Genomic DNA, 15,039 nt, shown 5'->3' on the forward strand with positions numbered 1-15,039 from the left:
CACATCCCAGCCCTCCACCAGTTGCTCTAGAGCTGGGTCTTGGCACAGTGGCCTGTCCTCAGAGCCTGGACACCAGATGGAGGCAGAGGTGTGGAGAAGCCGCAGGACAGAACAAACAGCAAGTTCACAGCTGTTTATGAAAGTAATGCTGAGACTGTACATGGCCTCCGCCACTGCTCCCCCCCCACACACACACACCCCTACAGCATGAAGGGGAGGTCTATGTTCTTCTCACCAGTGCCCATGTAGATGTAGCCATAGTTCTTGGTGCGGGGAGCATGGAAGAAGGTGAGCCCCGGCCAGAGCAGGCTGCGCAGCACCACCAGGGCGTTGCCCCTCTCCATCTGGATGCTCCAGGACCCTGGGGAAGGTGGGCGGAGGGGAGGTCTGGATGCCATGGAGCCTGAGCTCTGCCCTGTGCGCAGAGGCCCCCCAGCCCCTTGGGCAGCCTGGCTCGGGTGCTACGGTTCCCGTGGGGAAGGGAAGACAATTTAATTATCCGGCGCCTTACTCCTCCTGATTGCCTTTTAGCCATTTCACTGCTCATTAAAACCACTTCCAGGGGGAGGGCAAAGGAAATGAAAAGAGGTGAAGCACACCCCAGTCCATTTTGTTCCTGTCAGCAAGTCTAGTTAAAGGTTGAGTGGGGGAGGAAGCAGAGTCCACAGGCGGGGGAGATGGGGCCCAGCTAGGGGAGGCTTTCTCCAGGCTTCTGCACCCTCTATGAGGAGTAGTCAGTCACCAGTGGCCTGCAGTCATGATGCAGTTTGCCTGTCTTGCCACTTTGCTCTCTTCCCAAGTCCCAGGAACCTCTGCTCCGAGATGGATGAGACCTGAGCAGAGGTGCATTGAAGTTGGGCCTTTTGGGGCCTCCCAGCTCAATAGCTCGTCCTGGCAGCCGTGGACTAGGAGCCATGCTTGGTGGGAGGGGACCTGGGCTGCAGCTAATGAGCCCTTGTGTTTGCTGGGTTCTGCCCCAGATTTTTGCTCCCCAGACAGGAGCAGCCCAGCCCGGAGCTGAGTTGTGCGGCCATGAGGACTTGGCGGGAAGGGCCTGATCCAGCTCCAGAACCAAGGGAGGGAGCCCCTGTGTGGGAGGAAGGAGCCTGGGAAAATCGCCTCTGGATGCAGATCTAGAGCTTCTATTCCCCTGCGCACTGAGGCCTCTCCCCGGCCCAGCCGCAGCTCTGCTCCGGGCCCTGCCAGAAAGGCAAATGCTTTGAAGGTTTTGGTGTTGGACCAGCCAGTGATGCACTGGGAGCTGCGCTGAGGCCTTCATCGGCTGCCAGCTCAGCCCGGCTGCTTGGCTCCACCGTCCCAGCTTCCCACAGTCGTCCTCCAGCCGTGGCCCACTCCACGCCCAGCAGCCTCACAGCTCAGTCCCCACCCACCAGGGGCCACCCCACATCCGAGAGACCTGACTGCCAGAAGCCCCTAGACCTGATGGCAGCTCAGGCTGCTGACACCTGCCCGGGTCAAAGCCAGAGCTTTCCAGGTGCCTGTAGGTCAGCTGGCGCTGGCCTGCTCAGAATAACCAGCCGCAAGCCCACCTCTGCACCGTGCAGTGGCACCCTTCCAAGCATCCCCACCTGTTCAGGTGAAGGGGAAGCCACAGTGTGGCCTGCACTCCAGCCCCCGTCTGCCCCCCAGGCCTACACGGCGCAGCATCGGGAAAGAAGAGAGCCCCTGGGTTGCCAGAGCTCTGGCTGGGACATGGCCTGGGAAGAGGGGTCCCTATGGCCAGAGAAGGGGGTAGTAGTTTCCCTAGCTCCTACAGCTTTCCTCCCCAGGTACCTGAGGCCCTCCACCTCCCAGGGGCCCTAGCCTGCTGCTTTCCCGGTCACTCATTGCCGACAACCTTGCCTGGGGGTCATGGGAGAGAGGTGTGACAGAACAGAGTGTCCCTACTGCACTGCAGTCGCTTTCGGCCAGAAGCACAGACCCCAGGAAGGTACATTCCTAACCTTCCCCCGCCCCCCGGCACCCCTCCAGTGCCCAGAGCACATCATCTGAGGACGGTCCCTGCCCTTGGAGCCCAGTCGCTCAGCTCTCGTGACCCGAAAGGCCAGGCTCTGCCTCCCTTCTCTGTGCCCCGCCAGGAGGACAGCTTGCAGCCTGCTTGGACCAAATGCCATCAAATGCCCTCAAAGAATGAAGTCCTGGAGGCCTCCAGCCTCGACAGCTCTCATCAGTTCACGGTCGCCAACAGCTTGGCGCACCCTGGCGAGAGCCGGCTCCTGACCTCCCCTTGCACAACCCTGCCCACCTACTACCTCCTGCCCCAGTAGAGGAAGGGGCCCTGGCTCATCAGTAGGGCACCCCGGCTCCCTCCCAGAGCCAGGGAGAAGCCGGCAGGGATGCTAGAGAGATGCAGTGCCCCCATCAGGGCAGGGGGGCAGCACCAAGCAGGCTGAAGGGTGCTGGCAGAGAGAAAGCGGCATATGAGGGGCCAGCCAGCCAACAGCACGGCCTCCCTCCCTCCCTCCCTTGCATTCCTGTCACACTCCTGTCCTCTTCTCCTTGTCCCTGGCTCAGCTGGTCGCCCAGGAAACACACAGACTCTCAACGTGCCAGGAGTCACGTAGCATCTACCTGGAGAGCCAGGCGCTTGCTGTCACCTTCACCCACTTTTATTGCAACTGCTGGGAAGGCTGGGCTCAGTCACTGCCACCTCCTCCTCTCAGAGCTCCAGGGGAGCCCCCTCCCGTGGCCCTGGTCTCTCCCAAGTCTCCCAAAACGCCCCTCCTGCCCCCGACAGACACTCTGACAAGCTGTTTTTTGAGGTTGTGGTAGAGGGCAAGCAGGTACATCAGGAATGGAGCCTGTTGGCAGGAAGTCCTCCTGTGTGTGCGTGGGCCCCAGGGGTGTCCCCTTGCTAGTGGGAGCCTCGGGCCGGGTATGCATGCAAATCGTAATTGCCTTCTCCTGCCCTCCCGGGAGAAAGGCAGCAAAGCTCTGAGATTACAGTTCAGGGAGAGAATGGGCCAGACTGTGGATCCGGGCTCTCCAGCCACGGCAGGTGGTTTTAAACGTTCTCCTCAGACCAGCCCCACACAGCCTGTCACACGTGCAGAAGTAGCCATGGGTCGCTTCTCAGAGCAGTCACTCCTCTGACACCAGGGCCACAAGTTATGGTCAAATCCCCTGGCCGCGGTGGGCAGGGAAGCAGAACGCCTTACCTGATGGGCGAGTCCTGGGGGCCGGGCACCAGTCAGCCAGGCTTGAGGGGCTGGGGGGAGGAGCCACCTGCACACACACCCCGAGAAAGCTGATCCGCCCCGTGTTCCTCACCTGCCTCCCTGTTCCTGACTCCCCCACCCCCTCTTCCTCGCCACCACCACTACATTTTAAAGGTGGCTTTCCCGGCAGGCAGGCCCCTTGCTGCCCTCTGCTGCCTGCACGGGGCACTGGGCACTGGTGCCTGGCTCACGCGCGCCGGAGCCCCAGCCGCCCTCCTGGCCCGCGTCTCCTGAGATCTGTGGGCTCCAACCCCCGAGTGGAGTAAGGAGGGGAGCTCTGTCCTCCGCGCCGGACCCCGCTCTGCTTCCCAGGGCACCAGTGACCTTGTTCATGAGGCACCTCTCGTTTTATATTTCCACTTCCCATCCTGGTTCATTTGATCTTCCCAAACCTCTGTGAGTTTGGGACAGCAGTGTCCTGCTGGCGAGGGCACCCCGCTGCCTGGCACGCAGCACCTGCCCAGTGGCCATTTCCTGATGGCATGAACGGTTGGGGAGCACTGAATGGCAGAGTGCTACCCAGAAGTCTGGCCCGACCCACTGCTCCATCTCTCTCACCTGACTGCAGCCCGGGCTCAGAGAACTGGCGGTCGCCCTCCGTCCACCAGGAGGACAGTTCTGCCCCCAGAGCTACTCACTCGCACAAACCTCCGCAGATGCCGGGGCAAGGCAGGACAGCCCAGGTGGGCAGTGGCGGCACCGGGCGCCATACCTCCCATGCTCCCTACAGCCAAGACTGGCCTGCCTCCACAGGCCCAGGAGCCCTCCAGCCTCAACGGTACCCACTAACGGGCGGCGTGGAGTCCACCACAGCCCCAGAAAGGAAACGATGATCCTACCTGGGCAGAAAACGACTGTCAAATTCCAGTCCTCCCAGCCAGTGCTGGCGTCCCGGGGAACTCTTCCCTGGGATTCTGGCCTCACTTTGCAGCCAGGCAGACGGCACCCCCACAGCAGCATCTCCTTCGCTGGCAGGTGAGGAAGGGGGGCCGCGAGCTGAATCTGAGTGTCTGCTTTTCCCCTTACCACCCCCACCACCATGGCCCCAAGCAAGTCACCATGAGGAAGTGCTGGGCCTGATGTCCAGAGGTTTTCTGATGGTGGCTCTGGGAGGCAGCGAGCTGGAGGCCCGTAAACTGTGAGGTTTCCCAGGGTGCAGCCAGGAGCCCTCAGCCACCACGGCTCCAGCACCGAGGACAAAGCCACATGCCAGGGCACGCTGAACCATCAGTTGGTCCTTCAGCCCTGAGACCCACCGTTTAGGGGCGGATGTCCAGGGCCTCAGGCCACTGCAACTCACCTACCTCCCAGGCCCAGGTTCTTACCAGTGAATTCTGTGAATTCAGTGCTGACTAGACACATCAGCGTGACCCCAACATCCCTTAGGAAGACCCCCCCAAAGTTCCCTATCTTACAACCCCAGCCGCAGGGAGACACAGCTACCTTCTTTGTCCCCTCTAACCAAAATGAAAAGGGCAGACAGGGTGGATGAGGTTCCCTTAGGTAGACCCACACCCCATCTAGTTGGCTTTGGTCTTTGCTGCAAAGGCAAGAGCACCCTCCTCTCTGCTCCCACCGCTCAGAGGAGGAAGCTCCAAGGGGGAGGAGGCACTTGTGTGTCAGGCACCTGACCAGCCAGCACTGTGGACCACCCATATCCCTGGGCCTGGAGCATCCAGCTGCAGGTGAGAGAAGTCAGCCAGCAGCAGGGCTCTCCAGCCACACCCAGATTGAGGGGGCGGGCAGGGCTACTACCCCCAGATTAGAGGCATTAAGAGGACTTTTCTCAGCCCACCCCCCAGACCTTGGTGCTGAGTCCCACCGCCACAGTGTGCCTGGCTTCCTGTATCAACCCAGGACGTGCAGAGCCTTCTGGCTTCCGGCCAGGCTGGGAGCACAGAGTTGGGGGAGATAATGGGAGTCTGGAAAGCGTGTCTCACAGGAGAGAAGTGCCCCAGCCCCTACCAACCTTCTTCATCTCCCCCACAGTTCAAGGACCCCCGTCTATGCTCAGGGAGGTTTGACTAGGGTACCCCCATGTGGCAGAGGCCAGAGTGGCCATTCCTTGGTGGTTGCCGGTACCCACTTGGGACCATCGCCGGCCCTGGGGCATCGCAGAAGCCATGAAATGGCCTTCAGATCCCCACTTGGCCCTATTCCATCCATCTGTGCACCACCGCCGTATTGTCAGACCTGCTCACGAGCCTCCGACAGCTCCCACCACCTTGCTCTAGGCCTCCTACCCCTTGGCCTCCTCAGTCCTCCTAGGCCTGCCCCAACTCCCCTCTGTGCCCTTTCTGCCACTAAAAATAACACTAATAATAATTACTAATTTTCGTTTGAGTCCTATGTGTTAGGCACTACTATAAGCATCTGGTAGGTGCATTGACTCATTCAGTTCTCATAACAACCCAATGAGGTAGAAAATACCATTATTCCCTTTTAGGAATGAGGTAATGGGGGGCCTGCCCCAGGGCCACACAGCTAGTAAGTGGCAGATTCGGGATCCCAGCTGAGGCCATCTGATGGCAGAGCCTCTGCCATTGCCTGCCCCCGCCCCCCGCCCCAGCTGGGAGTATGCCGGGCTCCCCAGAAGTGGTACCCCACACAGTGGGGGCGAATACTGTCTCGCCATTGCCACTGTCTACTGAAAAGGAAACACAAATTCACTTGACACCACAGTTCACTCCAGAGCCCTGGAGTCTAAGGGTCACCGTGTCCTTGGGTTTAACGCTCCAAGCCTGTTTCCTCACCTGTAAAATGGGGATGGTAACAGTAGCCGCCCTGTAGAGTGGCTGTGAAGATGAAAATGAGAGAAGGTGTGGTGGGGGCTGAGCACAGCGCCCTAAGCACTAGCAGGGCCATTGCTCTCAGGAGTTGCCATTCCTGTCATTACCCTTATTGTTATCACTGCCGTCACTGACAGCAGGTCTCTGCAGGTGAAAGAAGGTCTCAGAAACCCCAAACATGGGGAGGGAAAGAGGCAGGAGCCCTGCATCGGCGCCCTGGGCCTGGCCCCCGATTGCCCAGAGCTTGGCACCTGTCCTGGCACACAGCATCCAAGTAAGAGTGTCCTCCCGGGACACGCTCTTCCCTACTGGACAGCCAGGATGGGGAGGATGTAGGAGCTCTGTGACCCCACCCCCAACTGCTGGGTGTGTGCCAGGGCCGGCTGGACCCTCAAGAACAGGAAGACCTCTGAGGCTGTATGTTTTAAGATTTAAAAAGCTCCATATAGCAGGAAGCAAATGTACAGAACTCATTTCCTTGGCAGGTGGTTTGCCCTTCCGTCGCTCAGCACACACTTAACTGCACACCAGCTATGTGCCAAGCACTGGATCTCACCCCAAAACTAACAGTCGGGCTAGGACTTCAGAGAGGTTTTTGGAGATGTTTAGGGGAGGACTAAAACTTGCCTCCTTCAAGATTGATTTGGAAATCAGAAGAGGCACTGGGAGACTTGCTGTCTGTGGAAGCACATGGAACACGGTGCTTCCTTTTGTCTGCAGACATGTACCGACTGTTTATTATAAGCTGAGCCCTGTACCAGGCTCTGGGGGGAAGCCCCCACCCACCAGGACCCCCCATGAACCACCAGTTCCCACTCGGGTCGTTGGTTCCAATCTCAGAGGAGAATGGCAGGCGGCATGGCCCACTGCTCTGACCTGGGGGCAGATCCAATGTCCTCCAAGTAATAGGCTATTACCTTTGGGGATGTCATGCTCCAAGGAGTCCATGAAGTCCAGGGAGGGGTCCAGGTCAGCCTTCTCAAGTAAAGTCTTGTTCTTCAGCTCAACAGGCTCCCTAAAGTGGAAGTAGGAACTAAGCTTCTTGGCTTCAGACAAGGACAGTCCTAAAAAGAGGCAGTGGGTAGGAAGGGATGGTCAGCCCCAAACCCCACAACCCCCCTTTCTCCACGCATGGGGACCACATGGAGGGGAAAGGACTCAGGCAGATACTGACAGGGAACTAAAGGGAGAAGGAGTCAGGCTTGGTCCAGACCCCGCAATAAGGAGACACCAATGAAGAAGGTGAGGAAGGCAGGGCGCCCAGACCCACGCAAAGCCCAGGGACCCAGATGGCCAAATGCTCTCCTACCCTCAGGCAGAAAGGAGTCAGGGTCCAGTGATTGGGCAGCCATGCCAACCACCAATGCCAGGCCATTGAGCACATCCTCCCAAGCTCCCATACAGCTGTATGGCCACAGCTGTTCTTTCTCTGAGGAAGTGGACAGGTTCTCCAGGACTCCCAGAAATGTGTCCCCTGTGCTTGGGAAAAGACGCCCTCCAGCCCTTGACAGAGGCCTTGGAGAACTCACCTTCAAAGGTCCGATTGACATGGATGGGTCCAAAAGGGGTCTTAAAAAGGGCTCCTCGAGGGATGACAGCCACAGCCTTGTCAATCTGGTCGATGACAGACACCAAACGGTTTTCTTCCTTGATCTGGACCTGAGGAGACAAGCCAACCTGCCAGAGTGCTGTGCCCACTCATTTCTGGTGCAAGGGACCAAGGGACCATCTGACCTGGGTCACCACAGTGTAGATGCTAGGTCCATGGAGAATCATGCTGGGCAAGCCCTTGCCTTCCCTCCTCTCAAGATTTCCTCCCTTCCTGCCTCCCCTCTTTTCCTCCTTCATTCTTCTGAATATCTCTTTTAAATTGGTAATACATACTAGTGGTGCAATTTTTTTTAAAGATTTTATTTATTTATTAATGAGACACACACACACACACACACACAAAGAGGGGGGGTGGGAGACAGAGGCAGAGGGAGAAGCAGGCTCCATGCAAGGAGCCCAACATGGGACTCGATCCGGGATCTCCAGGATCACACCCTGGGCTGCAGGCAGCACTAAACCGCTGCACCACCAGGGCTGCCCTGGTGGTGCAATATTTTAAGGCAGTGTCTCCCACTCCATCCCTGACCCTCCAACTGCCCTCACTGGAGACAGCCACTGTTCATGGTTTCTTATATACTCTTCCAGAAACATACCATCCCATCATTATATGTAAATGTTGCTTATTTTGCTTTTTTAAAATATAAAAACAACCATGATCACTGTAGAACACTTAGGTAATATAGAAATAGTTTATAATATATGCAAAAAAATAAAATCATTCATAATCCCACCTCCTAAAGATAATCACTAACAACATATTGGCATACTTCCTTCTCTTCTCTCTTTCTATGTATATATTTAAAACAAAATTAGGGACACCTGGGTGGCTCAGTGGTTGAGCATCTGCCTTTGGCTTAGGGTGTGATCCCAGGTCCTGGGATTGAGTCCCACATCAGGCTCCCTGCAGGGAGCCTGCTTCTCCCTCTGCCTGTGTCTCTGCCTCTCTCTGTGTGTCTCTCATGAATAAATTTTTAAAATCTTAAAAAAAAAAAAAGATACAAGAGCCTTCCTGTACATATCCCATTACCCTAGAACACAGTGCAGACCCACCCTCCCAGCCCCCTGCCCAGAGCCAGGCTCCTGACAGAGTGGCCCAGCCTGCCACCCAGGAGCTATGTGGGGTTCTGCTGTTGCCACCATAATTTCTATTGGGCTGGGCTCTCTTTGTCCTCCTCCTCTTGTCTTCACTCACCACTACTTCTTCTTCAAAGACCTTTTCACCCTCCTTCATCTTCTGCAGCTCAGTGTGTTCGTACTCATGCGAGGGGTCCCCCATGAAGCGGCCCTTCACCACAGACGTCTCCACTGCCATCTCTTCCGTGGCGGGGGGCAAGAGGCTCCACTCCATACAGTTCAGGCTGCCAACAACATCCTCATGATCCTGGTTTCCAGGCTTCCTGCCACCGCCCCTTCTCTTGAGGGATGAGGCCCAAGAAAAACTGTTGGGAGTCACACCTCTCCCCTCCAAGCCATGCGTGCCTATGCTGTACCCCACCCTCATGTGTGAGGCAAATACAAATTTATTTTGTAAAAGGTCACAAAAGCTTCATGTGTACCAAAATTCCAAGAACTTCTTCCTAGATACCTCCACTGTGAAATTCCTGATGGGTTTCTAGAAGCTGAACATTCCTCAGTTACAGGCACCTCTGTTTTGGTAGGCCCTACATTCATGCTCAGTCGGCCTCCTGAGCCAAGAGCATGGCCATCCTTCCCCCATTTCTCAGGAAAGCGGCTGCAGGCCCCAAGACCCGACCTCTGAGGTCTCCAGCACTGGTCTCCGTCCCTTCTTCCCCACTCCTGCCAGGAGAGGGCCTCCTCCGGCTCCTCTCTAACCCACAGGCCCTGGACGGAGGCAAGGGGGCCCTGCTCATCTTTCTGCCCTTCTCACTCCACTGGCTCCTTTCTCAACTTCAAAACTTCTTGGCAGCCCAGGTGGCTCAGCAGTTTAGTGCCACCCTCAGCCCAGGGCGTGATCCTGGAGACCCGGGATCCAGTCCCACGTCAGCCTGCTTCTCTCTCTGCCTGTGTCTCTCATGAATAAATAAGTAAAATCTTAAAAAACAAAAAAACTTCTTGGCTTTCTACACCAACAGCCCTCAAATCCTGCCCTGCCAGAAAATAGCCTTTTCCTGTTCCTTACTCCTCCTCCAGCTCCGAACAATAATCTCAGAATGGCCTTCCCCGTGGAAGCCTTTCCCCTGTGGTCGCTTCTGCCCCCGGCACCCCACAGAACTGCTTAGGAGGACATCCACGGAACCTCAAAGCCAACAAGTGCATTCCACTTCTGTTTCCTTTGCCATCTCCCCTCTCCCTCCTCTGCCGCCGGAAGTATTCCAGACCCATCCTCACCCCTCTGGTTTCCCTGCAGGCTGGCCCACCTCTCAGAGCCCCAGCTACTATCTAGTTGGTCTCCAGAACCCAACCACCTCTCACCACTTCCACTGCTCCTCGCTGGTCTCAGCCCCTATCTACTCTTACTTCTATACCATTACGGTAACCTCCTAACTGGACTGCCCAGGTCTGTACCTGCTCCCTTTTGTCTAGTTCCCACCCAGCTGTCAGATCATGTTTCTGTGTAGAAGCTTTCTTCCCATTAAGCTATGTCCTTGCAATGCCCCACAAAGCCCTCTGGTCCCTTATGTCTCTGACCTCATGTCCTACAATGTTCCCCCTCATATACTCCTCTCCAGCCACACTAGCCTCTGTGAGGTTCCACCAACACTGAGTACACATCTGCCTTGGGGCCTTTGCACTTGCCTGGAATTCTCATCCCTCAAATAAACACATAGCTCGCTCTCAGTTGCTTCAGTTCTCTTCATAAATGTTACCTTATCAGAGAGACTATCTCTGATCCCCCTATTTAAAATAGTACCAGGGCGCCTAGGTGGCTCAGCAGTTTAGTGCCGCCTTCAGCTCAGAGCTTGATCTTGGAGACCTGGGATCAAGTCCCACGTTGGGCTCCCTGCATGGAACCTGCTTCTCCCCCTGCCTGTGTCTCTGCCTCTCTCTCTCTCTCTCATGGATAAATAAAATTTTTAAAATAAATAAATAAAATAGTACTGGGGCACCTGGGTGGCTCAGCGGTTGAGCATCTGCCTTCAGCTCAGGGTGTGATCCCGGCGTCCAGGGATCAAGTCCTGCATCTGACTCCCTGCGGGGAGCCTGCTTCTCCCTCTGCCTATGTCTCTGCCTCTCTCTGTCTCTCTCATGAATAAATAAAATCGTAAAAAAAAAAAAAAAAAGCAGTACTGCATCCTGTATTCTCTAGATATGTATGTGCGTTTATTTATTGTCTTCCCCACCCCACCCCCAACACACACACACACACACTACAATTTAGACTCCATGAAGACAAGGACTTTGTCTCATTTTCTACTGAATTCCTGGTGCCTGGATCAACGCCTGGCACATAGTAGACACTGGAAGAAATAAAAACTTATGGAATAAAATGAGGCCCAAATTTCCATCCTCAGTCCAGAATTTTTGTTCGGACTCTAGGCTGCCCCCCAGGCACCTCTTACCAAGTTCAATGGGGCTTTCCTAGTCCTGCTTCTGGAATTCCATTCCAGGGGGTGACACCAGCCTTTACCCAACTGCCTTAGCTGAAAGGAGGGGTCAACCTTGATCTTTTCTTCACCTCTCCCATTCAGGCCCAAGTCTGGCCAGTGCCACTGCTTACATCTTTCCAACCCAACTCTGACCTCCGTTCCTCAGCTCCTTCTTCCTTGCAGTCTCCTTCACCCGAACCCTGCAACAGCCTCCTGAATGCTCACCCACTTCAGGCCCAGCTGCCCACTCAGATCTGAGCAGACTCTGCTTGTTTGAGGCTCCTCAATGGCTCTCTGGCTCTCCATAGCCTCTGAACAAAGCCCAGTCCCCTGGCCTCTCCATCTGGTGTCAGGTTTACCTACATGCTGTTCTCCCAAACACTCCAGCCACCTCTGCAGAACCATTCCCTCCAGCTGGCGTGCCTTTCCGCCACACTTTCCTAGGGAATCCCTGATCATCTTTCAGATCTCCACGAGTTACTCCCTTAGCAATCTTATTTAATTGCTCTCTAGAAGGCCCCACCTTGGTCCCCCTTTGCATACCCCTCTGCTCTGGGGTTAACACGCTTGGTTGTAGTTGCTGGGTTATGTGTCAGTGTTCCTTCCTAGGATGTGAATGACTTGGAGACGGGTGAGTCTTAGCCATCTCTGTAAGCCCAAGTCTACACAGAAGGCCACCAATCAATGCTGGGCTGATGCGTGGACAGATGAATGAAGTCTCCGAATCCCCGCGGCCTGAATGGCTTGCTTTGTAAATTGGTGAGCTTCCTGACGTCGCTGGGGGCACTCAAGAAGGAGGTGGGGTGGCCCTGGGCGGTAGGTAAGCGTCTGGAGAATTTTCCCTGATTCTAAATCCCTCCTCTCCCTTCCTCATTCGTTCTCTACTTAGCAGAGCGCCGCCTCCTTTCGTGGGCCAACTCCTCCACCCAAGGCGCTTCTGGACCCGCTTCCAAATAGCACCTCATTACCCTCCAAGGCTCCTGACCCTTCTGGAAACTGCGGTCTTCGGAATGTCAGGCGTCCACCTGGCGGCTACAGGTCCCCGTTCTCCGGGAACTCTCGCCTTGCTCCGCCTCCGTTCGTGGCCCTGCCTGTATTATAAACCCACCCGCGTCCAAATGTCTCTCCTCCTCGCCCCCCGCCCCTGCTCCGCACTTTCTCAGGACCTGGCCCCCTAATCCTCCGCAGCAAGTTTCGGCCCCGGCCCGCCCCCCGGTCTGTCGGGTCTCCCCAGACTTCACCACCCGCGGCCGCGAGCCCGTAGGCCCCACCCCTTCCCGGCCGCCAGGTGGCACCCCCTTTAGGAGCCGGGCGGGGGGGGCGCCGCGGCCTGCTAGGACGTCGCCTCCACCTGTAGAGTGTCTTGCGTGGTGCGAGCTGGTCCTCACTCAGGCCCTGCGCGATGTAGTAATCGGCGACGAGGCCGAGGATGCGGCCCCAGAAAAGGACCCGGCTGTAGCGGTAGTCGCGCTTCACCAGCGTTAGGGAAGTGAGCAGCGAGGCCCGGCGGTCGGGGCTGAGGCCCTGGCCGCTGCCGGATGCCAGCTCCAGCGACAGCAGGAGGCTCTCGGAGTCCATCGCGCCGGGTCTCCGATCAACGCCCGCCAGGTTGCTGGGAGCAGCCGTCTCCTTGGAGACCGAAAGCTCCGCCCCCCGAGGATCCCACCCCCTCGGCCGCTGGGGCCCCGCCCTCTCGGGAACCTCAGGCCCGCTCGCCCCCGGCACAGCCCTTCCTTTCCAAAAGCTTGAGCAAACGCTAGCTCCTGTATTCTTTCTTTCTTGAGTTGGGGACCACACGTGTTCTGCTGTCACGGTAACAGCGTGGTTTCCCCAAACACAGGTGCGCTACTGTGTGATTGAAGGTCCCAGTTCCATGCGTATTTTTGCCTTTTTCTGAGATTTTCCAATAGTGGGATAATTGAGTTCTCACCGTGTATGCAATGAGGCCTTGGGAAGAAAGACAACACAAACAGTGACATTATTATTTCACTCCAGTCGTGTCCCTTCTTGGCCTCACAATTGTGTGAAAAGAATTTGAGATCTTCTTGGCTCAAAGTCTAGGAATCCAAGACAATTAGCACACCCCCACCCCAAGCCAGGTCCTATAGAGTGGGGTCATCGTTCCATTCTCCTCAGTCTTCACAAGACCTCTCTAGTCACCCCTTCCCATAGGACTGTTCCACCCAAGTGACAAATAGAGACCAAGGCGCTGGGGCAAGGTACAGGCACACACTTTGGGAGAGCAGCATGTGAAGACAAGGATGACACCACCTGCCACCTACATTTAGCTACCACAGGCCCCACAACCGCTGCTTTTAGGTTCAAATGGTACCAACACATAAAAGGCCAGAACTCTACTGCAGCTGGGGCTCTTCACTCTCTTGGTTAGAGACTACTTCATATCCACCTCTGGAGTCCCCAGCCAAGGTCAAACAGGTGAAAAGATGCCTCAGTAAGCTTGTCAGGGAAGGAGAGGAGATTTGTTGTTAATTTTTTTTTTTAATCCATGAAAGACACAGAGATAGAGAGAGAGAGAGAGAGAGAGAGAGAGAAGAAGCAGGCTCCATGCAGGGAGCCTGACGTGGGACTCAATCCCAGGTCTCCAGGATCACAACCTGGGCGGAAAGTGGCGCTAAACCGCTAAGCCACCCGGGCTGCCCCATTGTTAATTTTTTAAAAGATTTTATTTATTTGAGAGTGAGAGAAAGAGATGGCACAAGCAGGGAGGAGGAGCAGAGAGAGAGAGAGGGAGAAGCAGGCTCCCTGCTGAGCAGAGAGCCCGATGGGGGGGGGGGGGCTGTTATTAATACTAACTAACTGACCTTTTCATTTCTGGATTCCTTTGGAGAGGACTCATGCAATCAGAATGACGTGGTCCCTGGCACCAAGCCAAGAGAGAAATAAGTGTCTAAATTACCCGGATAATTACTTTGTTTTGATTATCTGGGCATTGTTTAACTTTTAAAACTTGAGGGAGCTGCCTTGGCCTAAGGTATCTTCCATCTCAAAACAATTGTAACTCCCTTGTCCAAAACTCTCCTTCCCCTTACACCCCTCAGCCTGTCCATTCCCAAGTGGAAGATATGGCCTGGTTTCTCTTTCATAAGGTAATATCCTCAGACAGAGAATCAGCTGAAAATCTAACTGGTGGAATATGCTTCAAGTGGTCACAATGCTGAAAATAACCCAAACCTTTTGTTCTCATTGATTCCAGATTTACGGACCCCTAGTTAACAGCAGGTTCCTTGCTAGGAGCCACCGTCGGAAGCCAGAGAAGAGTCCTGCAGCTTTCCAATGCTACCTACCACCTTTTGCGGAGTGAATCTGTTTCATTCCTTCAGAGGAAAACCACACAGGGCATACAGCACAGTGTACAGTACTCAGCCTCTGGAGCCAAGTGGATTGGATTAGAATCCAGGTTTCCCCACATAGGCAAGTTACTCTATTTTCCCAAGGCTCATCTATAAAATGGGAATATACACCATGGAAGGTTGTTACATGAGATAATGTATGTAAAGTGTCTATAAAACATAGTATCAAATTTAAACCATGTTTTAGGTTTTCTCAACACTTTCTTTTTAAAATACAAAAAATAGTATGTATATCGTCCCCATTTACACACACACACACATACAACCTATCTCCAACACTAGCATGGTAAAGACTCTGTCTTCAACTTGTTTCCGAGAAATAAGCAGGTGTTCTCAGGGAAAGAGGGCATCAATGCTTAGCAGTCAGGACCGCAACAGGCCGGAGAGAACAGCAAGGACGAGGATGGCCAAGTCAGAGGTGCAGCCAAGGAGGAACTGCCACAGGCAAGAGAGCAAGATGTGCCTAAGGACAGTACTGCCA

At 55.2% G+C, this 15,039-nt stretch overlaps 1 protein-coding gene and 1 long non-coding RNA gene across 5 annotated transcripts; one reads left to right on the forward strand and one right to left on the reverse strand.

The window, feature by feature from the left end:
* Window positions 1–118: 118 nt before the first annotated feature.
* Window positions 119–12,819, reverse strand: RSPH9 (radial spoke head component 9). Of its 4 annotated transcripts, XM_077903905.1 has the most exons (7): window positions 12,539–12,819; window positions 12,156–12,278; window positions 8,832–8,997; window positions 7,558–7,687; window positions 6,946–7,092; window positions 5,993–6,034; window positions 119–361 (listed from the first exon to the last, which is right to left on the reverse strand). In XM_077903905.1, exons 1-7 carry the CDS (start codon window positions 12,763–12,765, stop codon window positions 201–203), a joined length of 996 nt encoding a protein of 331 aa, XP_077760031.1. In that variant the 5' UTR covers window positions 12,766–12,819; the 3' UTR covers window positions 119–200. The 4 variants fall into 4 exon arrangements, with proteins under 4 accessions (XP_077760031.1, XP_077760034.1, XP_077760032.1 ...); XM_077903908.1 differs by lacking the exon at window positions 12,156–12,278 and having other exon boundaries at window positions 12,539–12,814; XM_077903906.1 differs by lacking the exon at window positions 5,993–6,034 and having other exon boundaries at window positions 12,539–12,814.
* Window positions 11,701–14,739, forward strand: LOC144317484 (uncharacterized). Its single transcript, XR_013383487.1, has 2 exons — window positions 11,701–13,027; window positions 14,402–14,739. It is a non-coding gene; the product is annotated as an uncharacterized LOC144317484 (long non-coding RNA).
* The last annotated feature ends 300 nt before the right edge of the window (window positions 14,740–15,039 follow it).

The sequence above is a fragment of the Canis aureus genome, chromosome 7, assembly GCF_053574225.1.
Source record: "Canis aureus isolate CA01 chromosome 7, VMU_Caureus_v.1.0, whole genome shotgun sequence".
In the NCBI taxonomy this organism is placed as follows: Eukaryota; Metazoa; Chordata; class Mammalia; order Carnivora; family Canidae; genus Canis; species Canis aureus.